Below are 27861 nucleotides of genomic sequence, written 5' to 3'. Positions count from 1 at the left end.
ACTTTTCTTTAACTTTGTGGTGCCATTTCCTGCATTAAATTCCATTCTGTTTGAAACCCTTCGTATATTTTTGTACTTTTGTTCTGGCTGGCCCCTGACTCACTCAGCTAGAAGTTCAGAACTGAGATTCCAGCTAAGGTCCGAACAGACACCAAAAACTGTGTTCTCAAAAGTTGTGTTGTACTTCATATATTGTTTTGGTTGTCTGCAGAGATCTGGGGGAAAAGCCAAATAAATAACATGAAGCCAAGGTTCTGTGAGCCAGTGTCTCCAAAAACAATGGAAATGGGAAAAAGCTTCAAGTTTTTGGAGCCTAAATGTGAGTTTTTTTTAATATATATATATTTTTTAATTAATTAATTAATTTATTTATTTTTGGCTGTGTTGGGTCTTCGTTTCTGTGCGAGGGCTTTCTCCAGTTGCGGCGAGCGGGGGCCACTCTTCATCGCGGTGCGCGGGCCTCTCCCGTTGCGGAGCACAGGCTCCAGACGCGCAGGCTCAGCAGTTGTGGCTCACGGGCCTAGTTGCTCCGCGGCATGTGGGATCCTCCCAGACCAGGGCTCGAACCCGTGTCCCCTGCACTAGCAGGCAGATTCTCAACCACTGCGCCACCAGGGAAGCCCCCTCCTTTTCCTCTTAAGAGTTTACTTTTTTCTACTAAATTGGAGGAGTAGATAGATACTTTGGAAGCTCTTTCACTTTTCCTCCATGGGCCTTGTATGTTGCATCTCTTAATGAGGATATTAAGAGCCACGTTTCTCCCTGAGAACTGTAAGCAAATCTCTCACTAAGAATATGACCTAATTGCTAATTGCTAATGAGAAAGTGATAACTTTAGAAACACTGGTGGCTATTTCATGGGTGGCTGATAAAGAATAAAGATGGGCATCAGCTCTCCAAATGTCATGGACACATGATTTGCTTCTAGTTATAATGCTCATTCTAACAGGCCAAGGGAACGAACTCAGTGGGTGGACATGATTAACTGCTTTCACAGGGGCATGGTGATTATTAAGCTGGGCAATAATGCCCAGCAAAGGAAATTTCATCTCAAGCTATGATAGTAACAGATTATAGTGGGTGGGATGTGGAAGTGATATGTCCAAATTTGTCCAAATTTCTAACATGTTATGTACAAGGCATGCTTTATTAAAAATGTACAGAACTAACTGCTGATGCACAGAAATAATTTCACTTGGTATTTAATCACTTTAATCCAATTGAAATATTTTCCTTGTTGCTATCACTGAGGAACAAATTGTTGGTCAAAGATGATAGGCAGATACACGTTGCTGTACCCTGCAGAACCAGTTCTATGCTGTAGGTGATTAACTCATAGAAGAAACATTCATTTTGTTTGTTCATTGCCTCCTTAAAAGTCTGAGAAATGGAAAACTAGAGAGATGAAGTGCCCCACGCATCAATAAAATATTAACATATTTTATTTAGTGAAGATGATTCCACAAAATAAAGTTACATAATCAGGCACAGACTAATGGAACCCAGATTATAACCCAAGGGAAGTGATGATGAATGTGATGTCCCTACCAATTACCAGTGAGTTTTCAGGTAACACTCCCAGAGGTTAGTTAATTTCCCCATAAGCTAAACTATTGATAACAGGTACTGCTTAGGGCAGGCGAGTCCTCATAGGTAGAAGGCTCATTCCAGGGATAAGTAAATATAGAATATATAGTATTTGCTATCTTTTCTATAAAAGTATGAAGTGGAAAAAATGTGGGTCTGATAAGAGAAAGGCCTGAGTTCTAATCTTTATGCCCAAACTTCTGCAAGAAATGGCAATAAAAATAATTCCTGCATATATGTTTGTTACAAGGATTCAATGATTTATTATAGGCAAAGGGCCTGATATGTAATAAACTCAACAATTGTTATTACTGTGATGAACTATTTGGATTCGGACACGGGCCTTCACCTCTCTAAATGTCTGTTCTGGGGAAAAGGGAATAGTGATTCCTAAAACTTCTCAGAATTTGCACCAGTGGGTAAAATTGTAGGGGGTCAGATATTGGAACAGTGAAAAGAAGGCTTTGCCAACAGTCAAAGTTTCCTGATAGATGCGTCAAAACAAAGTAACTTTCCTGTCACTGTAGATGTTCAGTTCTAGGATAGGCAACTACTTTTCAGGCATGAAAAAGGGGAGTTCAATATCAGAAGCTAATGCAAACTTCAAGATTCTATGATTCTAAATAACAAATATTAAGTAAAGTTGTATAAGTGTATCTAACTCTTCTACCTCTTGAAGTTTTGCTATAGATTGAATTTTGTGTGTTTCTCTTATAGACACAATAATTTGATATACACTGCATTTAAATTAATATATTTTAAGATATTTATTTATAATTATTATTTAATAATAATAATAATGGCAAGGAGAACTAATCATTCACTAGGCACCTAATATTTGCCAGACATTGTTATACCATCTTACATTTGTAATTTTATTTAGGCCATTCAGAAAGCCAGTCCAGAAACAACTAGGCAGCCTTGATCAGAATGAAATCTGGAGAAAAGGGAGGACAGCTGCCTCTTTTTCTTTTGAATATTCACATATTTACGTGGATGTAACTTACTAACTTGTAAGTTTTTATTCTTCTAATTATTAGCACATGATATTTCAAGTGCAAAGTTTCATTTAGCTGAAATATTCTTTCTGGTTACAGGTAAATTTTGGATGTCTAAATTGAGAAATATTTAAAAGCATTGTCTTAGGATTCAAACCATTCTCGAGTTTTCCATGTTAAAATGGGAGGTGTATGGGGTATTGTGACTTACACTGAGGTCCAAGCGTCCCAAGTCTAAGGGCAAAGAAACCTCTTCCTGCTATACTACTCTGTTTCCAACCCATCTGTGGTTTTCTGGCCGTGATTATAAATAATTAAAATTAAGAATATTCAGGGGGGCTTCCCTGGTGGCGCAGTGGTTGGGAGTCTGCCTGCCAATGCAGGGGACACGGGTTCGAGCCCTGGTCTGGGAAGATCCCACATGCCGTGGAGCGGCTGGGCCCGTGAGCCACAACTACTGAGCCTGCGCGTCTGGAGCCTGTGCTCCGCAACAAGAGAGGCCGCGATAGCGAGAGGCCCGCGCCCCGCGATGAAGAGTGGCCCCCGCTTGCCGCAACTGGGGAAAGCCCTCGCACAGAAACGAAAACCCAACACAGCCATAAATAAATAAATAAATAAAATTAAAAAAAAAAAAAAAAAAAAGAATATTCAGGGAGTTCCCTAGTGGTCCAGTGGTGAGGCCTCTGGAGCTTTCACTGCTGTGGCCTGGGTTCAGTCCTGGTCAGGGGAACTAAGATCCCACAAGTTGCGTGGCCAAAAAAAAAAAGAATATTCAGAAGCCCTAATGTGAACTGGTATTTCACTCTTCTCACCAAAATTCCTTTACGAAATGAGAAACAACTAGACTAAGCGGATAATTTCATTTCTTTTAGCTGTCACGGCCTGCTCTCTTATGAATGTGAGAATGCCAGAAGATAGCACCTAGGATATTTGCATTTGGCCTTTGACTTGTGATCCTATGATCTTAATTTAGAATCAGGAATCTCCTGTGTCTGCCTTCTGGAGATAATATTGTCACTCAAGTTCTTGGACCCTGATTCTGTGCTCTTGTCCATTCCACCCGCCCGCCCCCCTTCCCGATCTCCCCACAACACACCCCCAAACCAGGCTATAGGCGTGGAGACCTATATAAGTTGTCTAACTTCCTATTTAGGTCATTAGAACAATTACCCTACCCTTAAGCCCCCCAAAAAAGGCTTTTGATCAAGTCACCTGTTAATTTTTGAAAACTATGCTTTCTTCTAAGACAAGAAAGCTAACTAGACTTACAGAAATGACTCAGTAACTTAAAAAAAAAAAAAAGATTTATTTATTTATTTTTGGCTGTGTTGGGTCTCCATTGCTGCACACAGGCTTTCTCCAGTTGCGGCGAGCGGGGGCTACTCTTCATTGTGGTGCGCAGGCTTCTCACTGCGGTGGCTTCTCTTGTTGCAGAGCATGGGCTCTAGGCGCGCAGGCTTCAGTAGTTGTGGCACGAGGGCTCAGTAGTTGTGGCTCGCAGGCTCTAGAGCGCAGGCTCAGTAGTTGTGGCGCACAGGCTTAGTTGCTCCTCATCATGTGGGATCTTCCTGGACCTGGGCTCAAACCCATGTCCCTTGCATTGGCAGGCAGATTCTTAACCACTGTGCCACCAGGGAAGTCCTCAATAACTTATTGAAGGTATGATGTGATGGTGTTCAAACTACCTGAGATAAGAAATTGAAGACAACTCTGGGAGCCTTGCATGATGGTGTTGACCACAATCAATATGGATTTGGGGATTTAAAGTTGTCTTCCTAGGGACTTCCCTGGCGGTCCAGTGGTTAAGTCTCCACAATTCCAGTGCAGGGGGTGTGGGTTCGATCCCTGGTTGGGGAACTAAGATCCCACATGATGTGCAGCCAAAAAAAAAAGAAAGTTGTCTTCCTAGGCCTAGTGCAAAACTTCTTCTCTCTCCTATTCTCAATATTGTTTTAAATAATTTGCATTAAGAAAAATTTAAGCCCCATGATTATGTAGGTGTATTAGTGGATGTCTAAGTAATTTCAATAGCTTATTTCAGTGCAAAATGCAATTATTTTCCACCCAAATTCTCTATATGAACAATGAATATATTACAGAGTATTGTACAATGTATACACATATTATAGATATGTATACATATCTATTTATATTGTATACTTATTTTTGTAAACTCATTGCAATGCATTCTGTATTGAAATAATGTATAAGGAAACTAATGTCCTAATTAATATCTTCAAATTAAGTAAATTCTGTACCTTTTTCAATTCATTCAGCAAATGATTTTGATCAGCTACTACATACATGTTACAGTGCTAGGCACTTTCCACAGATGTTATCTCATTTAATGACCTTAGCAGCCTTTTGAAGAATATGTTAGCACCTGTATTTTACAGATAAGGAAGTGGAGGCTGTCTTAGTCAGTTTGGGCTGCTGTAACAAAATGTCATAGACTGGGTGGCTTACAAACAACAGAAATTTATTTCTCACAGCTCTGGAGGCTGGGAAGTCCAAGATCAATGTACCATGATTCTGTGTCTGGTGAAAGCCCGCATCCTGGTTCATAGATGGCTGTCTTCTCGATGTTCCCATGTGGTGGAAGGGGCAAGGGAGCTCTCTGGGGTCTCTTTTACAAGGGCACTAATCCCATTCATGAGGGCCCCACTCTCATGATCTAATCATCTCATAAAGGCCCCACATCCAAATAACATCACATTGGGCATTAAGATTCAACATACAAAGTTAAAGGATACAAACTTCAGTCTGTAGCAGAAGCTACATATAATGAACCCACAACACAATTTTACTGTCTATAGACCTGGGATTTGAACTCAGATTCAGTGCTTTTGCCAAAGCTTTACACTTCTAAGGGCAGAGGAGCCCTGGAAGTAGATGAATGTTGTGTAGACTCGGTAAAATAATTCACTTAAAAATAGCTCCTCTTTTCCTTTGGGCAAATTACATAAACCACCAAGAAAAAATAACTTGCTCCAAACTGGAACGACCAACCTATTTGTTGTGGAAATGAATATCCCAATGTTTGAATACTGTCTCTGCACTGACTGGCAATAGAAGGCGGTGCTAGAAATAACACTTTCCTTTTCCATTGAATATTAAAGTTACCACGGGAAAGTGGTTGCCACATTTTTGTACACTGCAAGCTGTCGTGGTAGAAGGAACCACCACTTATGTTGTATCTGGATGTTTTATTCTTCTCATGATGCAAACTGCCATTGCATCATTTTTTTTTTTTTTTAATGTGAGGAGATTTGTAAGCATATTAAATGAAAGATGCATGGCATAGATCTATTTTCTTTCTTTCAATCTGGAAAGAAAAAAGGTGAATGCAGCAGAACCTCCTTATAAATTGAGGTGCCAATGACGGATGGATTTGAGGGGCAATGTAGCGCAGGGGGTTAAGAATATGTGCTCTGGAGCTGGACTATGTGGGTTTTATCTACTAGCTGTGTGACCTAGAGAAAGTTAAAAAAAAAATTCTGTGCCTCAGTTTCCTTATGTTTGAAGAGTGAGAACTAATTAGCTTTAGTACTTCTTACAAGATTTAAAACAAAATAGTATCTTTAAGACAATTTACTGGAAAAGTAGAAATACTATTTTTCAATGGCTTAACGTCACGGCAGCCTGTGGCTGACTGTAGGCAGAGAAAAGGTATTCTAATTTCCTAAACACTGGAGGTTTGTGCCTAGTCTCTCCCTGTCAACATATTTGGGAACATGAACTTCAAATTGCTCTCTCTTTAAATAGTAGTGCAATAATTGGCCTTGACAATAGAATTAGTGAATTCTGGAAGGGAAGATCCTTGTATACCCAAGCCATAGTTCACAGTAAATATTTCTTAAGTTTATGAACTAATCAAGCAATTTGATATTTAGAAATGTCTGCTTGGCTTATCAAAGGCATGTTGTTCTATTATTTTTACAGAGGGCAAAACAATGGTCTGTCTTTTGGAATATTTAGAAATATTATTAAATTCTTTCCTTCTCAGGAAAGAAAATGAGATGATTGAAAATAAAGTTAGGAGCTGAAGGGATGAGTCTCTAGTGCTGGCCTTTGGGGGTCGGGGTGGTTGCTGATAGATCCTGTCATTTTTAGACACTGTATGCTACAAAAAAGGGGTTTCTACACTCAGGAGCCAGCACTGATCATGAGTTTTAGGTATAGACAGGTGAGTATTTTTATAGTAATGGCTATATATTTAGTAGGTATTTTAAAATTCAAGTAGCCTATCCTATAGATCCAGCCTCTATTCCTACTTCAGGCAATAGCTCCCAGACTTTTCTTTGGGGAAATGCTGCTGTATCAGTGGTTATCAGTCTTGGTGGGACTGTCAATCAAAGTGCTTCTTCGTCTGAGGGCTAAGGGGTGAGGCAAATGTATGCTCTTTTTCTGAACTTTCAGTGAAGTGATACAAAGTTTCAAATTCAATCAGCCCTGTGACTGCATGAGGATTTCTGTTTTCTTTGATCCCGGGACTGTCTTTCCCACCAGTGCCTCTTTGGCTGATCCCTCCATCCTAGAATTTATGCTGTATCTTTCCAATATGCTCTTTTCAGATTTTTAAATCCTACATAACTAGAGTAAGTTTTTGCTGATTATATTTAAAAATTTTGTTTCACTTTGGATGTTATGGATATTATTGCTTCAGAAAAATCATTGTAGTAACATAAAACATGGTTGTTTTAAAGAAAAAAATGTAACCAAGAGTTTGTTATGCAGATCTAGCAAAAATTGTGAGGATTAGCAAAGGGCTAATGATAGGGAAACATCATTACAATTATTGACATTAGCACCAAGCTTCCTGGACATATTTAGGGATTAAAATTGGAATATCTTGAAAAGCCATTAAAAAGAGAATCCAGGATTGTATTATTGGGATGATCCTTATTGATAAAAGAAATACAGACTTGGAACAAATATACTATTAGTGGTTTTAAAGGTTTAGAACAGATACATTTTGAAAAGGGCATTGTATTATTTCCTTGGTCAAGATCAGGCCTTTAAAATTTTTTTTTAATTTTAAATTTAAAAAAAAATTTAAAAATTTAAAAAAATTAAAAAATTTTTTTCCAGGCCTTTAAAAAAAAAATCTAAAAACACTTACTGCTTATATCACAGAATCCTGTTTTTCTTTTTCTAAGTGGAATATTTTGTTTATTTTTAACATTATTTCCCCCAATTAGTAAAACACTGAAAGTATAAACCTCCATCAACCAAATCAAGATTCCAGTGCTGCAGATAAGCCTGTGTGCATGTGTGTGTGTGTGTATGTGTGTGTGTATACCAGAACCATGCATCTGAGGCTGGAGGTTTCTTGTTAAGAATGTTAGAGATTCCAGTCCTGCTTCTTCTGGACACATTGATATAAATGCCACGAGGTCCTTTGTGTCCCAACCCCAGAGGAGCAAGTTAAGGCCCCTCTCACCTTGAGGTTCTCTGAGTTCCGGTTTGGGATCTAAACACCTGGAGGTTGAAGACTTCCACACCCCCCCCCCAAATGTTACCTTTTTATCAGATGCTTTTATTTTTATTTCAAAAATATAATTTAAAAATTTGGGGATGAAGGTTGGGCTAAGTAAAGATTTTGACACCTGAAAATGTTTTTGTCAATTATGTTTTCCCAGTAACCGCTCTCAGGGAAATAGTGATAAGAAATGCAAGTTGCTTATAATCCCCCAAATAATCTGCTCTGGGGAAAGAAAGGGTCAAGAGGTGGAGAATTCACTTTGAAATGACATGACACCAAGCAACTGACTATGTTTCCAATATGACCTTTATTGAGCAACTACTGCTGTGACGTTTAACATCAATCAACGAAAAGTTGCAAACTGCATGTCAACGAGGTTCTCCCATGAACAAAAGTCCTTTTTAAATGCACCAGTGAGGTAAACATAATTATTCATAATATAGCTTTCGTAAGGCTAAGAGAGTTCTGTGTTTCATTTATTATTTTTGGCTCAGTTGGTTCTTTGCATAATATACCTCAAGACATCCCCCCAAGCGCCCCCTTCCAACAGCTTAGGAAATTGGCCACTTCCCCAGGTACATACAGTATCATGCATTCGAATCGCCCAAACACTGGGGAGGGAGCACCCTGGGCTTGCATGCAGGTCCCTCATATTGCACAAAGTAAAATACAATGCCTGGAGCCCCCATGGGAGAACCCGTTCTGTTTTGAAGCTGTCAATCACATGCATTTTGAAATTGTCATATGGCTTAACCTTTTGCGATGGACTCATCTATTAGTCACTCTGGGTGACTTCCTTTACTACGGCGTGTGAAGTGACCTTCTCAACCTTTTTGGTAGACACTAATTTCTCCTCAAAGGTCTCTTCATGCTCTTCGACCTTTTGAGTGACGGTTACAGATTTGGTGATATACTTGGTAGCACCATCTCCCCCCTCACTGGTGGTTTTGTCTACCATTTTGGTGACCACCACTTTCTCCTCACCTCTATCACCACCCTTCTTTTCATCTGCTGGGCTAAAGTCTAGCCCGTTGGTGACAACCCCTTTCTTCTCTTCTCCCCCACTGCCCTTCTCCTTAGCTTCCTGCACGTGCTCCTCTTTTCCTTCCACCTCCCCATTGATGGCTATGTCTTCCTTCCTGGAATCCTTCAAACCTCCCTCCTCCTTCTTCCCCACCTCTTCCGCTTTCTCCTTCTCCTTCTCTTTCTCCTTCTCCTTCTCTTTCTCCTTCTCCTTCTCTTTCTCCTTCTCCTTCTCTTTCTCCTTCTCCTGCTGCTGTGGCTTTTCCTCCTCTTTGGCATCCTTCTCCAAGCTCACCTTTACTGATTTGGCGACCGCCTCCTCCACGACTTCCTCCTTCACTGGGGATTCAGCCTTCTTCTTCTCTGGCACATCCTTTGGCTTCTCCTCCTTTTTCTCTCCCTTCTCTTCCTTGGGAGCTTCCTTTGCTTCTTCCTTCTTTTCTTCCTCCACTTTCCCTTCCTCCTCTTTCTGTTCTCCTTTCTCGGCTCCAGCTTCTGCTTTGGGCTTCACCTCTTCCACGGGTGACTTTGGCACCGGGGACTTGGCTTGCTCTGGCTTCTCCACCTTGGCTTCTGCCACCAGCTCCTCCTTGGGAGCCACTTCTTCACCCTTTTCCTCCATTTTCTTTTCCTCCTTAGCTTCGGCGGCTTCCTCTCCTTCACCCTCAGGCTCTGTTTCTCCTTCCTCTTCCTGCTCACCTTCCTCTTTTCCACTAGAAACTTCCTTCTCAGAGCCTCCTTCCTCAGCTTGGTCTGATTTAGCGCCCTCCTCTTCCTCCTCTTCCTCTCTGCCCTCTTCCTCCTCTCCTTTAAGTTCAGGTGCAATAGCTTTCACTGGAGACTTTTTGGCAGCTACAACTTCTTCTTCGGCTTCTTTTTTCTCTTTCTTTTCTTCAGCCTCTTCTTCCTTGCCCTCTTCTTTCATGGAAACTGTCAATTCCTCTGCAATGGCCGTCAGGGCTTCTTCCATTTCTGATTTCTCATCTTCCACCTTGGTCTCCTCTATGATCTCCTCGACAAATTTGTGTTGGACCTTAAGCTTGGGAGCCTCTACCTTGGTTTTCTGAAACTTACTGGATATTGTGATGGAGGGCTGTCGGTGTGTATACAGCGGCCCAGTGATGCTTCCTGCAAATGTGCTAAATCTGGTCTCTTCACCCTCCAGGAGTTTCCTAAGGAGAGAATCAAAGAAGGCAAGACGTAATTAAAATCTCATTGGGCCTTCTGAACTTCATTACAGTATGTGTAACGTGGTAGATACCTGTGAATAAATAGAATCACTTGAAGTAATGCTTGCTATCATTTCACTAGTATATTGTGTCATATTCAATGACAGAAACAGATTCTCAGGGACAATCAGCCAGTCACCCGATGCAGTAACTAACCACGCCCAACAGTCCACTCACTACACCCAGCTACCAAATCTCAGCTCTGCTGCAATCCATTTGGTGCAACATGAATACGCTGAAAAGCTCCCTAGAGGCCAAAAAGGCCTTAAGTGACGTTCTTGAGCATTTGGACTTTCAAGATGTATACTAAATGTCTTTTAGCAAACATTCAAAAATTCTACAAAACTATTTAGAATATATTAGAATTCAAGCTATATATATCATAGCTAGGTGCTAATATGTGCGTATCAAGTTATAAACTGGTCTGCGATTTTAATCATAAAGTGTCTATTTTATATAACTATTCAGCTTTCCTGAAAAGACAGATGGCTCTGAGCTGAGTGCAATTTATTCTTGTAATATGAATGATCTTACTGGTAAAAAAACAAAAAGAAAAACAACCCCTCCCCCCCCCAAAAAACTATTAGTCAAGGATTTTCACCTATGAACTTAGTCAAGAGCAAGGTGACATCAGTTAATATATTTATAATCTCTTCTCTTTCTCTGGATATATACCTAGATCTATAAACATAAATCTAAATAAAAAAATATATATTCTATCAATCATATTTATTCTCAGCCAGATGATGGCAATAGTAAGCTGTAACTGAGCGAGAAATGGACCGTCCTGGTGTTTGTCCTTGACATTATACAGTTGAAAAGCTGAAAGCACTAGATGAAATATTAAAAACTAAAATTCTGTTTTTGTTTCAAATATTTGAAAACAATTGTTTCGCTAAAATAAAAAAGTTTAAGCATAAGCACTGAAATTAATCGGCCCTCTTCCTCTAAACACTTTATTCAAACATTTTAAACTACTGTTTACTCTTTTAAAGCTGCATAAAAAGTTGCAATTCTTTAATTACTTTTTAATTAAGAAAGAAAACCAGGCACTGATTTAAGACTCCTGCAACCTGCTTGCTTTAACTTAAGTGGTGAAGGTTCCTGCCTAAACGGCCTCTACAGTGCGGCTATTTCGGCCACGTCCGCCGCGAGCACGGTACCTGTATGCAGCAATCTCGATATCTAGAGCCATCTTGACGTTGAGGAGATCCTGGTATTCTCTCAGATGACGAGCCATTTCCCACTTTGTGCCCCGAAGCTCATTTTCCAACTGCTGGATGGTGTCCTGAAAGAGACACAGCCACAGACTTATCCTTCCAAACAGCCACTTCTTTCGCGAAGCACTTGCTACCTCCTCCTTCTTCCTCCTCTCCTTCGACTCCCTCCAGCTTTGCAAACCTCGGGTACCGCTCCCAGACCCCCTGCCCCCTTAAAGTAAAAATCTAAGGAATTCACAAACAAACGAACAAACAGAATCAATAAGACAAGTAGACATTTCCTGGGCACACCACGCACTGGGACCAGCGGATCTAGCACAGGTCTCAGCAGGAAACACACATGCATGGGGAAACCCCACGGCTGACCTGGCCCTTCCCATCTGAGCCCTTTGGGCTGAAGCCAGTTTTGGGAGTTCTTCCGATCACGGCTGGAAAAGTTGAGAATACATGAGTTTCTGCACAGCTATCCTCAAGTTGCTGCTTTACCAACTACCCGAATGTATACCTCCTACTTTAAACGCGCAAGCGTGCAAAACTAGAACTCCTAAGGAAAAGAAGCACGTTTTGAAAACGGTCAGGGGTCTTCGAGCGGGGGATGGTGCGTGGGGGAGGCGTGTGGAGGGGATGGGGAAGGACGAGGACGCTTTGAGCCTCCAACTTGGGTCTGCGTCGCGCGCGCGCGCGCACTGGCCAGCGGCCGCTAGGGAGCGCGGCTGAGAGCGCGGCGGGGCGCGGGCCTGAGTGCCGGGGGCGCGCGGCGCTGGCGCTGGCGCAGGCTGGCCGCGCAGCCGCTGTTCCTACCTGGTAGCTGCTCAGGTCGTGGTTGTGCCGCTCCTCGATGTCGCTGAGCTGCCGCTCCAGGGATTCCTTGGTGCCGCGCACCGACTCGAGCTCGATGCTCTTGGACTGCAGTTGGCGCCGGTACTCGGCGATCTCTTCCTTGGCGGAACGGATGGCCTCCTTGTTCTGCTCGGCTGCCTCGGTGAGCTTGGCGTAGCGGCACTTAAACCATTCTTCGGCCTGGTGCATGTTCTGGTCCGAGTGGCATTCGAGCTGGGAGCGGATCTCCTTCAGCGCCGACGAGATGTCTGTCTTCAGGTAGTCTTTGCGCTCCACGGTGACGTGGGACGCCTGGATCTGGCCCAGCAGGTCGGCCACCTCCTCCTCGTGATTGCTCCGCAGGAAGGCCACCTCATCCTGCAGCGACTGCACCTTTTTGTCCAGCTCCACCTTGACCAGCGACGACTCTTCGATGTCTTTGCGCAGCGCGCGGATGGCCGCCTCGGTGTCGTCGCGCAGCCGTGCCTCCTCCTCGAAGCGCTCCTTGAGCCTGTGGATGTCCTCTTCCAGGTGGTCCGAGTCCAGCTGCACCTGAGCCTTCTCGTGGTTCACCAGCTCCAGCGTGGCGCGCAGCTCGCGGATCTCCTGGTGGTACGCGTCGCCCAGCTGGGCGTGCGAGGCCTGCTTCTGCCGTAGCGCCTGGATCTCCACCTCGATCTCCTTGTTCTGCTGTTCTAGGTAGTGCACTTTCTCGATGTAGCCCGCGAAGCGGTCGTTCAGCCCCTGCAGCTGCTCCTTCTCATTGGAGCGGGACAGCTTGTAGTCGCCGCCCGGCCCAGAGCCGCCGTTAAGCAGGGACGAGGACTGGCTGAAGTCGAGGCTGCTCTCGGCGGAGCTGAGCATGGCCGAGCTGTAGGCGAGGCGCGGGGCGAGCGCGCTGCGCTTGTAGGAGGAGGACACGGTGCTGGGCGAGCCGCGGGACCATGACTGCGAGCGGAAGCCGCTGGACGGGGAGCCGCTGACGCGGCTGAAGCTCGAGCGGGTGTCGGTTACCCGCCGGTAGGCGGACGGGTTGCCCAGCGAGTCCAGCGTGTAGCTCATCTTGGAGGCTTCGGGGCGTGTGGCTGGCACAGCGTTCTGCTGCCCTCGCCGCAGCCCCTTTATAGCCGCGGCGGCTGGTCCTGGGCCAGGGCCCCGCCCAGTGGAGGCGGCGGCCGAGGAGGCGGGGACTGCGGGTACCGGGCCGTGGGGATGGGGGGGGGGGGTGAAGACAGCCCAGCAGTGATTCAGCGCCCGCTCCACGTGGGCCCGCGCCGCATCGGACCCCGGACTTTGCTACCTTGGCCCCGAGCCCTCCCCCCCAGCTCTTCTTTCGGTGCCAGACCACCTGTCCCCTCCCAAGCCCCCCCTCTCCATTTCTCTTCACCTTCGGATTGCATTTTACACCCCCAGTGGGAGTATTCACCCAACGCCCTTTCTTTGTTCAGTCACTCTCCCACCGTTCGGGCCGCTTTTCTAGCGACCCCCTAGCCACTTTGTTCTTGTTCTTTTGTTTTGTTTTCTAATTATTTTTGTGTGTGTGTGTGTGTGTGTTTGTAAACCCTCTGCACTCTTATCTTCACGTTTTTCTCTTCTTTTGCCCTTTCTCCATTACTTTTTTCTTTACCCATCTTCTGTGCTTAATCACTTCCCCCTCTATTTGGCATCTCTTCGCCTTCCCACTTTAAAACTTCTCCAGTCCCACTCACTCCTCCCTTCTCTCTGAGCCCCTTTCTCCTGGACCTTTTTCTTCCCAGTCTTGTCTTTTCTCTTTCTCCTTCCTCCCCTCCCCCTTCCTCCCGCCCCTCCCCCATCCTCATCTCCCCTTGCCTTCCTCCCCTCCCCCCACTCCCGGGCTTAAAGCAGCCCGAGATGAGCGCAGGCCCCGAGTTGGGCCTAGAAGAAAAAAACAAAAAGACTTTGAAGAACGGTCAGCCTGAAGTCTTCGAGAAGGGGACAGAGAGGCTGGGCCGGGGTATTTATTTGTATTAAAAGTGGGATATGTCGCTGCTTTCTGCTTAACGTTTGGGGGACGTCCGCAGTTTCCGCAGGGGCAGAAGGTAAGGCGCTTGTGCTCGCTATGGCGCCGGCAGCACCAAGGACAGCGCCCAGGCTGGTTTGCTGGAAGATTCAGCCGCCCTGGGGGCTTGTCGCCCAGCATTGCTTGTCTGGTTAGGTTGGCGGGGGGTTTCCTTCCCCCCTTCTACCCGAGTAAATACAATTAAAGCCAGTTTGTAGTGACTCTGAAGGAGCCAAGCTGGGATCTCATGCTAAGATTCCTCTGCAATGCAGGGTTGGCACGATGCAGATTTTGAAAACAAATAAAATTAATTAAAGTCAGGTAACAGAGATAATATACTTGTAGCCCAGTTTCAGTTTTCTAACATATGATGGATGCAGGAAATCAAGAGATACAGGGCCTGAAATCTGAAGGTCAAATATTCCTTGGAAAGGGGAATTCGAAATCTGCAGAGATGAAAAGTCCAGGGAAATATAGTTTATGATAAGTCTGAACAAAAACAATTGCCTTGTCATCTTTCTGTTCAGTACTCCCTGTTTGTGACTGCGATGACTGAAAAGCACCTGAATGAATTTCAAATTAATTTAAAAGTTGCCAAGTTATTCACCATAACTTTGAATAAAACCAGATTTTTTTTTCTTCCACTTAGATTTTAATGACTGATTTGGAATAGATTTTCTATATATGTAAACATGTTTATTTAAATAAGGAACCTACACAGACTTCCTGCTGTCTGGTGCACTGCTAACTGTTAAAATGTCCCTTTATTTTGCATTGTGCTTTGGGGGTAATTCAGGGTAAAAAAGTTCAGAATACTGCAAGACAAAAGTGAAGAGTAGAATGCCAACTAATGACCATGTTTGCTAGGACCACAGGCACAAGTGATTGCATGCAAAATGCTTGTTATGGCTGAGAACAAACGATTGCTTGTGAAAAGTAGAGACCTCAGACTTTTTTTCTTCACAGCTTTCTCCTTGTTTTATTAAATGACGAGGTCCTATCAATCAGTAAGTAATCAGAAAAGGCTTGGTTTCTAGAGGTATTTATTTTTATTTTTATAAAATCTCTTGGCCCTTTTGTACTTTAAAACAAAACGGGTTAATTTAGGGAGTTCCTTTTGGCTTATTAATGTGAAAATGCAGCATTGCAGGCTCTGTGGGGAAAGGAAGTTCCAGTTTGCTAAGAGACAGGTTATATTTCAGGCAAGGAGAGTCCATGTCTCAAGCTGTTGGGAGAGACAGGTGACAGACAGAGTGAGGGGATTAACTTGTGAATATTGCAAAAATGGGATTTTCTGGTTTCAGAGGGATAAATTTAAAAAAAAAGAAAAGAAGAAAATCCCCTGTTCTTCTGTTAAGTACTACCGGTCTCCAGGTTGGACTGTGAAAGATATCATCAGATAAGGCCCAGTGCTAATTATGCAGTAATTATGCCTTAGTTACTTAGTACTTTCTGCTTTTATTAAAAAATATACAAACCCTTGTCAGTTTCCTGTTGCACGTGCGCTGGAAGCACTTTCTGCCAGTGAGAGCAAATGGCTAAGGAGAAGGCTGCTGCTGTTCGCTTTTTTCAGGGCTTTGAAAATGAGATGACTCTGCAGAGAGACATTTACAAGGAATCACATGTCCAACTTCACAATCAGTTTTGCCTTGTATCTAAGCTGGTTTAGAAATTGTTCAGCTTTCAACTGGTTACAGAAGGAAGAAAGCATTGCGGACAAATGAAATAATGGCTAACTTCTCAGGCTAAATCCAGTTAGTTGCCTACAGCTTAAAATTATAACTTCAATGTCGCATGAAGTATTGTTCATTCCGGCCACAACAAGATAATGCAGAGAATTATAACTGTCACCTTATCAAGGAAAAAAGTTCTCATGGCTTAAAAAATGATTGCTCCAAGGACCTACTGTGTAGCACAGGAAACTATACTCAATATTTTGTAATAACCTGTAAGGGAAAAGAATCTGAAAAAAAATAGATCTATATGTATGTATAACTGAATCACTTTGCTGTACACCTGAAACTAACACAACATTGTAAATCAACCATACTTCAATAAAAAATAAATTAATTAAAAATAAAAAAAAGACTGATCCAGCTCCACATTTAGTAAAATATTTTATTTTACATTAGACTTTTCACTTTAATCACTCTTTCTGAAGGTGACTTGAAGGTTATGCTGGTCAGTGAATTTAGTATACAAACTTTTTAAAAAAGTTATAACATTCTTTTTTTCCCTCTTTGTCTCATATTTTTGAAGAACACTTACTACCCTAATATTTTACATAGAAAGAAATGTAAGCTTTTGCATTTTTTACCTTAATGACACTAAGGCTACGGAATCTTCCAACAATATTACCAAGAGAGAAAATAAGTATGAGGATTTATCTGAATTTGCAACACTGTTGAGTCTGACTATGATACTTTTATAATTTATTCTAAATAAGGAAGTTACACATGATTTAAATGAAAGACATTTTAAATGAAATTATCCCTGGGTGTTGTACCATAAGCTACAGTGTGGTTTGAATCGATTTATTTCCATAGGGAAATACACAGCATACTGTGTGTTCCTTCAGTAGGTGAAGTGCAAACATGAACTTTGTAGTTAAGAGATAGCTATTGTGAGGTCTTATCTAATGATAATGGGAAAGTATTCTTTGCGTAAGGGGTTTATTCTTTGCGTCAAAGTAAGTTTAGAAAAATGAGCTGGGCATTTCCTTCCTCCTTTCCATATTTCCTTCCATTTTAAAGAATACTTTTTTGATACACAAAAATGCAAGGAGGATGTGAGAATTGGGCAGCAAGCAAACTGCTCCATATGGAAGACACCACTGTCAAATTGGTGGGCTGAATCTCTCCCAGATTTGATGATCTGTACATTGTCCCAATCTGCTGTGATGTCTCGAACCTGATCCTTTTGCCTGGGATCAGATATTCTAGAACTCATGATAAGTAATTTTTAAATAAATTGTCCTTTGCTGATTTTTTAAGGGATTGTCGATGTAGGAAGCTCGGGACTGAGCCTCCTGGAATGGGAACATAAGAAAATGAAAACTGTAATACTTATTTCTACTTGAGCTTCGGGATGTCAAAGTTTAAAAGCAGCCGTGGCTTTTGGTCTTTTTTGATTTGAGATGTTGAAAGCAAAATAAAAATATCCTCACAGGAAGAGGCTGTTTCTTGCCAGGAAATTGGGATGTATATATCCCTATTGTCTTCAATTAAAACAAGTCCTTCTGAAACACAGGATCCTTTTTCTAATATTAAGCACTGAAATGGTCTTTGTTTCCCTTGCCAAATATTTTTTGTTGTTGTTGAACACTGCCTTATAGTTCTGTGACTGTTTTTTATGAAAAGTTAATTGAAGTATTTATGAAATTAAGAACATTTTATGGCTTTATATTGTTCCAAACATAAGCTTAATCAGTTTTGAAATTCTATACCAGAAAATGTCATGTTTTATGGGGGGAAAGACTTATTTTTCAGCTTTAACATAGCTTGCTGATTTTTTTTTTTTTTTTTGCTGTGTAATGCCTTCACCTCACTGCCGGGAATCAGTTCTGTGAAAGCCAGAGGAGAAGGACTTAGAATTCTTAAAAAGTATTTGAGATAGCCTTGCTAAAAGTGAGTCTAAAAATGAAGTTAGGTAGATGCCTAATAAAATAGCACTGTCGTATTGATTTTTAGCATGTTTTTAATTGGACATGTTGGCTTTACCTATAAAGCGGCAGATCTTGATAATATGCACTTGAATTTTTAAAACCCTGCATTGCACATCACTTTGCACCAGTGCAGCCGTGTAATATTTATGGCATATTTTAATCCCTAGCTTACCAAGGCTTGACTTAGCAAGAGGCATAATTCTTTCATTAGAAACTCTTAATTAAAATGAGCCTTGTGAAACTAGAGCAGATCAATGATCTATTATCTTTGGAACAAATTTCTGAGATTAGCTAAGCCCAGGACATAAAACAAAGTCAAAAAAGAAGCCCTACCTAACAAGTCTTATTGTCCCAGGACTGGATTCTTTCTCCACAATCTCAGTGATTCTGAAAAGTAGTATTCTTTCATTATCCTCAGAAATTGGGCTCCCTGTCATAGCCACCTCTTTTCACTCAGATTGCCAAGAACATCGTATATTTTAGAATATTTTTACTCACTTCTTTTTGATTACAATTCACATATACTTGTAGAAATTTACAAAATTCAGAGAAACAATAATCGAAGTATTTTCTTCTAGCTTTTCCTCTGTACTTTAAAAATAGAGGGGAATCTTTCTGTTTATGTAATTCCATACCCCGTTTTATAAAATAAATGTATCTGAATATGTAATTTGCTATTTTAGAGGAAGGAATGTGGTTCTGTACGCCATGAGACCTGGGTTCCAGCCAAAGACTGACTTTCATTTTCCTCTTTAAAAAAGGATTTTTAAGGGCCCTTTAGATCAAGAATGATAACATAATAATAACAATAATATAAGAGTAATAATAATAGATCAGGAAAGTCTAATTAGGTCTGAGTATTAATTTCTTTCTCTCTCTGACTGCCTCTCTCTCTCTTGTTTGTTGAGAGGTGTGTCATTGTGAAGTTGAAGGCGGTGATGTGACAGTCAGAAGTGGTGAACTGTAATCTGGCCTCGTCAGGCCTGAATACTGTATTCCTTTACACTTAATGGTACCCTGAATCCCAAAGCCATCATCATCACCATCATGAGGTTTTACGTGTGAATAACACGTTACATCAAAGAAGCAAAACATAACTCTGTTATCTCATCTGGCCTGAGTACCAGGGGTAGAGCGGGTAGAACACAAATTATTATTTCCATTTTAGAGTTGGTAAAATTGATGAAGAGATTTGTCCAAGGCCACGTATCTGGTAAGTGGTGGAGCCAATACCAGAACTCAGATCTTCTGATAGTACTGCTAACATAAAAAAAATTCCTTTAGTAGGGCATCAAATCCTGTCTCCACCAGCATGAAAAAAAAAATAAAGGTAGGCAGATATTAGTAATATTAGTAACAATAACTGGTATTAATTAAGTGCTTACTAGGTGCCCAGCACTGTGCCAAGATTTTACTGAATTTTTTAACCATCACAAAAACCCTTTGAGGTGGCACCATTATTATCCCCATTTTGTAGGAAAATGCAATTGAGCATGCAGGCACAGAGAGGCTAAGTACCACACACAGCTAGGACATGGTGGGGATGAGATGTGAATCTCTGAATGTCCAACTCTGGAGGGAAGATGACCCTCACTGTGGTGTAACACTGCTTCGAAGGCCATGCAGTCCGTCTTAAAAATTTCATTTAAAAGCTAATTGTTTAACTGTTAGATCATATTTAAAAAAATCCAGGACATATGCTGTGAATTCTTTTGCTGCCTTTTTTCTGCATTTATATAAATATGAAACATTTTAATATTTTTTCAGGTAACATTATTTCTTGGTTTGTGACTATTAAAAATATTAAAAATGAAAACTTTGAATTGCTTGTCTTTGTTTTTTTTTCTTTATCCTAAATTAATTTTCTATGTAATTTGAAGGACATCTAACTCATTCATTCCAGTTCCTTAATATAGATAGTATCCTTAATCATTTATCCATTAATTTAACTGGTATCTATCATTCAAGTTTACATGCACTTTTGGTTTAGTTTTTAGGAGGCTTTAATTTGTACTATACATTGATTTATCATATCATTCATTTGCTAATATATCTATATATTTATACTCACTTAAATTAAAAAGAAAATCTTTTAATCATAGGTGTTCACAATTTTTTGTAGATGTGAAACTCTTGAAACTAAATCTACTTTGAGAGATCTAATAATACGCATTTGAATCTCGGCAGAAGAAATAGCTTGGTCCCCCAGTCTTCATCAGGGAAGGCTTACAATGAATGGCTGGCAAGGAAGCAGCTTTATAAATCTATTAAAACAGTGAAGAGACAGCCATGAATAATTCTAAGTGAATCTCTTGATCATCTATCTTATATATTAAAATCAGGGTTATGTGACTGTGTTTATATAGGTTGCCTAGAGACAAGTCAGCCTTAATCCATTTTTGTTATTTATGGGATAAAGTGCTCTGACTCACCCTTATTTTCATTTGTATAAATCTGCTTTGGCTTCTGCTTTATCAGATACGGTCAAGGAAGAGAACTCTTTCCCATTTTTCCTGAACAAAAGTTGACCTTGAAAAGAAACAACATGTATCTTGTATTAGTTATGATAGCAATGAGCTTCTGGATTTGGATTACATAAAATTATTAGGAACTGAATGCCTAGTGATGAAATTCTTCCTTAGCCACTGTGACTCATTTAATACAATTTGCTATGCTTCCTGTTAGTCTATGTGGTCCTTCCCTCCTGTCAGGTCAATATACCTTGGCAATCTATCACCTTCTTGGAAACTCCTAAGAGTGACACGTGCGCCTTCTTGAACAAGGGACATGTGCATGTCGTGATCAAGCCTTTAGGTGTTTATTGAAGATCCCACATCAATGATAGCCTTCTGCTTTTGGGTTTCTGGTTTCATTTGTACTCCTAAGACTTGGTTCTCAGAAACTTCTACTTCTCCAAATCTTTTCCATTTTTTCCAGGGAGTAATTCTTCCTCTCCGTCCCTAAAGCTCAGTGTTTGTGGTCTAGTTAGGTACTACCACCTGCTGGACATTTAAATAATATCTCAACTCTCTCACTAAACTTAAAATTCCAAGTAGCAGATACCAAGTCTTGTACGTATTTGCGCATCCTACAATGTTTTACCGATAGTAGGTGCCCGATCAATGTTTGTTGTATTAATGAGTAAATGAAGTTCTACCTTTTTTCTTTCTTTCAACAAATACCAGTCTGTTCAATACCAGGCACTGTGCTGGACATTGGGGAGTGATATGAAAGACACAATCGTAGCTTGGATGAACACGTTCTTTTTTGTTTTTTTGTTTTTGTTTTTTCCTTTTTTTTTGTTTTGGCCGCTCCACATGCAGGATCTTATTTCCCTGACTAGGGATGGAACTTGTGCCCCCTGCAGTGGAAGCGCAGAGTCCTAACGACTCCCCGCCAGGGAATTCCAGTTTGAACACATCCTAATGGAGGATTCAGGCACGTAAAAACCTAGTTACCACGGGGGAACTGTGGAGCCACTATCCTTAGCTATGCTAGAGATAAACAAAGTGCTTCACGGGAGCACAGAGGATGAGCACCTAAACCAATCGGTGATAAAGGTGGAAGAGCCTCAGGGAGAGTTTTCTGGAGGAGGTGACACCTGATGTGACTTTTGAGTTATAAGCAGGAAGTGTCTAGATGTAGAAGGGGAGATGGGCAACCACAGGCACTGAGGTGAGGGTAGAAACAGTGCACCCAAAGGACTGTAAGTGAACAGAATAAGGGGGAGCATGCAGCTTTGGCTGGAGCGGAGAGTATGCAGCCGGGGGTAGAGAGATGGGGTCATGTAGCACAGCCTGGAGAAAGGCAAACACAGTGCAGGCTGGAGAGAGGGGGAACACATAGCCCAGGATAGAAAGAGGATATTAGGTGAGGTGGGCAGGATAAGGGACATGCAGCCCAGGCTGGAGGCGGAAGCAGGGCAGAGACCATGGAAGGCTTCCTATGTGGTGACAAGACTTTTGCATTTATCTTAAAGCTAATTAGAATTAGTGAAGCCTTTAAGACAAATTTTATTTTATTTATTTTTATTATTAAAATTTTTTATTGGAGTATAGTTGATTTACAATGTTGTGTTTGTTAGTTTTTGCTGTATAGCAAAGTGAATCCGTTATACATATACATAGATCCACTCATTTTACTTTATTTTATTTTATTTTATTAATTTTTTTTTTGGCCGCACTGGGCTGCATGTGGGATCCTAGTTCCCCCACCAGGGATTGAACCCACACCCCCTGCAGTGGAAGTGCGAGCCTTAACTGCTGGACCACCAGGGAAGACCCTATCCACTCTTTTTTAGATTCTTTTCCATATAGGTCATTACGGAGTATTGAGTAAGGTTCCCTGTGCTATACAGTAGGTCCTTATTAGTTATCTGTTTTATATATAATAGTGTATATATGTAAGACAAATTTTAGAAAAATCACATTGGCAAAAGGGGGCAGAATATTTTGGATGGTGAAAGGAGACTGGAAGCAGGGAAATATGTTTGCAAGCTATTGCAATCATCCAGATGAGATTGGAGGAAGGTGTCAATTCAGAAAGGTGGGTGAGGAGAGGCAGGGATTATGATAAAGAGGACAGGATTTGGAGGAACAGGTGAATGGTGATGTCATCCCCTGTATTCATCTCCGATGGCTGATGTCACAAACTTGGTGGCCGAAAAGAACACAGATTTATTATCTTACAGTTCTGGAGGTCAAAAGTCTAAAGTCAGTCTCAGTAGATTAAAATCAAGGGGTTGACGGGACAGTGTTCCTTCTGGAAGCTCTAGGGGAAATCTATTTCCTCGCCTTTTCCAGCTTCTAGAGGATGCTACGTTCCTCAGTTCATGGCCCCTTCCTCTATTTTCAGAGCCAGCATTGGCACATCTTTCTCCTCTCTGATCTCTGTTCCACCTCACAATTCCTTCTCCTCACACTCTGACCCTCCTGCTGTACATGCTGAAGGTGGAGTGTCTGTGAGGCAACCACGTGAAGAACTTTCCAGGTGTTTGAACTTCCTTGTCTAGGAAGGAAAGCCCCACTCTCTATAGGACAAGTAGTCCAAGCCACGTCTCACTTTCTTTATTTGTAAAACAGCAATAATAATGGTACCGATTTCATAACGTGGTTTCGAGGATTAAATGAAGTAGCATATGTGAAATGCTTAGTGCCTTTGGCAGCGCTCAGTCAGTGATGGTTATTCCTACTACTATGATGATGGTGACTAACCTCACCTCCGTAGTGCTTTGGCACAGTGCTGGGCATGGGGTAGGTGTTCCCCATGTACTAGGAAAGGTTAAAGACAAGTGTGTCACATAACCCTTCCAGTAGGAGTTTAAAGACTTGTCAGAGAGACAAGAATTTTCCCTGGGTAGAAGAGAAGTAAATTGATGTGCTTTAGCTCACCAGCTTTGGCAGTAAAAAGGACTAAGATGATTATAAACCGATTCAATCAGAATGCTGTTGGGTGCTTGATCTCAGGCATATAGTTCAATGTCAAGATAACAGAAACATTTATTTTCTCAAATGACTATGTGGATGTATTTAACAGGACACACCTTCCCTTTCCCCCCTAAATTTCTTGCATACAGATATAGCAGACAGAGAAAGTTTCCTGGTTGAGGGTAACACATATAATGGATAATACAGGGCAGATTACTTCCATTTAAAAAAATTTATTTATAAATTAATTTTATTAAAAATTTTTTTATACTCAATCTATTTTTTTATTGATGTATAGTTGATGTACAATATTATATAAGTTACAGATGTACAATATAGTGATATACTTTTTTTTTTTTTGTCAATCCCAAACTCCCTAACTATCCCTCCCCCGCACCCTTCCCCCCTGTAACCGTAAGTTTGTTCTCTGAGTCTGTGAGTCTGTTTCTGTTTTGTAAATAAGTTCATTTTTATCATTTTTTTTAGACTCTGCATATAAGTGATATCATACGATATTTCTCTTTCTCTGTCTGACTTACTTCACTCAGTATGACAATCTCTAGGTCCTTCCATGTTGCTGCAAATGGCATTATTTCATTCTTTTTAATGGCTAATATTTCATTGTATTTATGTACCACAATTTCTTTATCCATTCCTCTGTCGATGGACATTTAGGTTGTTTCCATGTCTTGGCTATTGTAAACAGTACTGCAATGAGTATTGGGGTGCATGTATCCTTTCGGACCATGTTTTTCTCTGGATATATGCCCAGGAGTGGGATTGCAGGATCGTATGGTAGCTCTAGATTACTTCCATTTTGTTTTCTTTTTGATCTCCATTCCTTCTCTTGTTACCAGTTTGAGGAGCTACATGTTGACAAATCAAATGAACAGAACATGTCACTTTGTGTATAAACATTCAACTTTACTAGAGATCAAATCTTTTGTCTCATGGCCACCAATGATACATCTGGCAAAGCACAAACCAGAAGTTCCATCCACTTCAGTTCAGGAGAGGAAGCCTCTTTACGGGATGATGTAATATAGCCTGATAGTTACCTACAAAACCTAGAAAGTCTGGATCCCCGAGTTCAATCTGACCTTCAGTACTTCCCAGCAGTGTGAATTCACACAGAGCCACCAATTCCTTCCATTCATCAGTGTCTTCATCTGTAATACTGTGGTGACAATATTACTACCCTCTCATGGAGTTGACTTCAAGCAGTGCTCCATAAATGTTAGTTACTATTAAACTAGCCCTTTCCCTATATTTAGGCGTTAACGACTTAACAAGTATTTATTGAGCTCCTATTGTATGCTTGGCACCCTTCTGTCAATATCTTACTTCATATTCACATCACCCAAGTGAGATGATACTATACTTTTCTTTCTACTTTCTTTCTTTCTTCCTTCCATCCTTCCTTTTTTTTTTTTTTAACAGGAGACTGAGACACACTGAACTGAAATACCTGACTGAGGTATTTGAGGTATTTCTTTTTTGCAGTGAAAAGGGCATCATCCCATGTCTAGAGCCCTTTTCAAATACAATACAGGTTTTTTGTTTTTTTAAAAATTAATTAATTAATTAATTAATTTTTGGCTGTGTTGGGTCTTCGTTTCTGTGCGAGGGCTTTCTCTAGTTGTGGCAAGCGGGGGCCACTCTTCCTCGCGGTGCGCGGGCCTCTCACTATCGCGGCCTCTCTTGTTGCGGAGCACAGGCTCCAGACGCGCGGGCTCAGTAGTTGTGGCTCACGGGCCTAGTTGCTCTGCGGCATGTGGGATCTTCCCAGAGCAGGGCTCGAACCCGTGTCCCCTGCATTAGCAGGCAGATTCTCAACCACTGCGCCACCAGGGAAGCCCCACAATACAGGTTTTTGATATAATCAATATATATTTTTAAAATCACCCTAAATCCTAATTTCTTTGCCAGTATAACACTTGGATTCTTATCTGCTCTGAGTGTTTAGGCTTATGCCTTTCAAATCTTTTACTTATAGGCAGATACTATCAATAGGTGGGAATCAGAGAAATCTTATAAATACATTTGAGCAAAAATAATGTGGGAGTGAAAACAGTTATTTATCACAGCATATTTCATATGAAAATATCTGACAGACAGCTTATTATTTCCTTGGCAAACTGCTAAGACTCCAGAAAAGGATTAGAAAGTCCTTTTTCCCAATGTCATTTGTCTAAAATACTAATTGTCAGAACACTCAGAAACCTCCTAGCTTGCCAAAGCTTTTTAAAAAAAAAAATTTATAATCAGAAAAAAATACCGTAACATGCAAATCTGAATGCAAATTGCCTCCTATTTAATTACATTATGGGTGTAAATTACCCCCAATGCCAAACATTTCTGCCCTAGATTCCAGAACTCTGTGTTGCAATTACATCTTCCAGTGCTTCTTGAAATGTTGCAATAGCAACACATGTATAATAGCGATAATTACGAAACCACTTGCAATGTGCTGCTTAATTTAAAATCTAGTTTCCTGATTCTATATTTGAAATGTAATATTCAACCCTGTCAAACTTTCATCAACACCTAAATCTAAATGCTTCTTCTGTTCGCAGCCTCAGGCATAAGAAGGGACAAAGTTGTCACGTGCGAAGACTGAGGCTCTGGGAATCAGTGACAGGATAGCATTGACCTGTCAGATGGACTTAGACTTCGCTTGGCTTTAGCTTGTTCATCTGTCAGATGGGGGATAATATCTGACCTACCGAAAAAGAGGCTACTTTTTGAAGGATAAATGAGATCTTGTACTAGTTAGGTGAAAAGTCTAAGTGGAGATATCAAGAGACCCAAGAGGAGAGTGACTTAAAGAGCAAAGAAGTTTATTCCTCTTTTCTGTACTGATCCTGGAGGGTAGGTGGACTGTTCTCCGCATAGTCACTTTGTGGGGAGTGGGGGAATGGTTCTAGCTTCCTTGCAACTTGTTTCTTTGCTGCATGATAAGGTACTCATCTGCATGGTCAGAGTTGGGTTTCAGGCAAATCCATCTTCTAACTCACAGGAAGAGGACAAAGTGACAGGCTCTTTTCAAGCCCAGGCCTGGAAGAGATGCACATCCCTTCTGCTTCCCTGCCACTGGCAGGAACAAAGTCACACAGATCAAGTAGCTGCCAAGGTTGCTGGCAAGTGCAGTCTCTGGCTGGGTATGCATGGGCTCAGCCACCACTCTGTTACTATGGAAGAAGGAGAGACTTTGGTGGATAAATAACACTCTCTACCACAGATATGACTGTTCGTGTGCTCCGAAGGTGAAAGTAAACTAGTGCTATTTGAATGTCTAAGAGCTAGCTTGGCACGCACTTTGTTTTATTATCTCAATAGCTCTGCAAGGTAGATACCATTATCGCACATAAGAAAATAGAGCTTCATAGATGTTTCACAATTTAGCGGAGTTCAAAGGGCTCATAGTGACAGAGCTGGGGTTGGAAATACACCTATCTGATGCCAAAGCAAGGTGCACTCTACCACGTCATGGTTCCAAAAGTGAGATTTTAATGAACTGGTGCTGGGGGTGAGGGTGGAACCAGAGGGCGCCATGCTTAGAATTCTCCTATGATGGCATTCTGTTCTTCCTGAATGTTTCATCCATGGCTCAGCTCCTATCCAAATTCTATCTGCTGGACCACAGTGCAGTCTCTACCTCCTTGTGAAGACTTTGCTTCCTCCCCTCTTCTCTTCTCTAAGTTCCTCCAGCACTATAGTTGGTATGGTGGGATTTAGTGATTATCCTGGCTCCCACCGTTTTTTTTTGTTTTTTTGTTTTTTTAAAGAAGATCTCTTTATTTATTTATTTATGGCTGTGTTGGGTCTTCGTTTCTGTGCGAGGGCTTTCTCCAGTTGGCGGCAAGCAGGGGCCACTCTTCATCGCGATGCGCGGGCCTCTCACTATCTCGGCCTCTCTTGTTGCGGAGCACAGGCTCCAGACGCGCAGGCTCAGCAATTGTGGCTCACAGGCCCAGTTGCTCCGCGGCATGTGGGATCCTCCCAGACCAGGGCTCGAACCCGTGTCCCCTGCACTGGCAGGCAGACTCTCAACCACTGTGCCACCAGGGAAGCCCGGCTCCTATCGTTTTACATCAAACATGTGGATAAATCTTGTTCCTGCAGGGAAACTTTCAGCTTCTAAAGTCAAAGACTACTTCTTAATGCTACTTTATCTTCCCCCAGTCCCAGCCCCTCAGCGTGTAGAACAATAGCAAGTAACAGTATGTGCTTTATAAGTAGACACATTGATTTAAACGAAATCAAAGAAAGCATCCGAGTTATGATTTCCTAAACTCAGAGGAAACAGGGTTTTGACCCTTGTCTTTTCCTTGCCTTTTGATTGGCAACTTGGTTAGGTTTCTTTAGTTTAGGTTTTAGCCCCCTGATC

General features: G+C 41.5%; 1 protein-coding gene across 1 annotated transcript; it reads right to left on the bottom strand.

Moving 5' to 3' along the window:
- Nucleotides 1–8772: 8772 nt before the first annotated feature.
- On the bottom strand, nt 8773–13423 carry NEFM (neurofilament medium chain). Its single transcript, XM_061199420.1, has 3 exons — nt 12344–13423; nt 11486–11610; nt 8773–10265 (listed from the first exon to the last, which is right to left on the bottom strand). The coding sequence occupies exons 1-3, from the start codon at nt 13421–13423 to the stop codon at nt 8846–8848; spliced, it is 2625 nt and encodes an 874-aa protein (XP_061055403.1). The 3' UTR covers nt 8773–8845.
- Between the last annotated feature and the right edge of the window lie 14438 nt (nt 13424–27861).

The sequence above is a fragment of the Eubalaena glacialis genome, chromosome 9, assembly GCF_028564815.1.
Source record: "Eubalaena glacialis isolate mEubGla1 chromosome 9, mEubGla1.1.hap2.+ XY, whole genome shotgun sequence".
NCBI lineage: Eukaryota > Metazoa > Chordata > Mammalia > Artiodactyla > Balaenidae > Eubalaena > Eubalaena glacialis.
The sequence above is the reverse complement of the archived record's forward strand: the minus strand, read 5'-3'. Positions and strand labels throughout refer to the sequence as shown.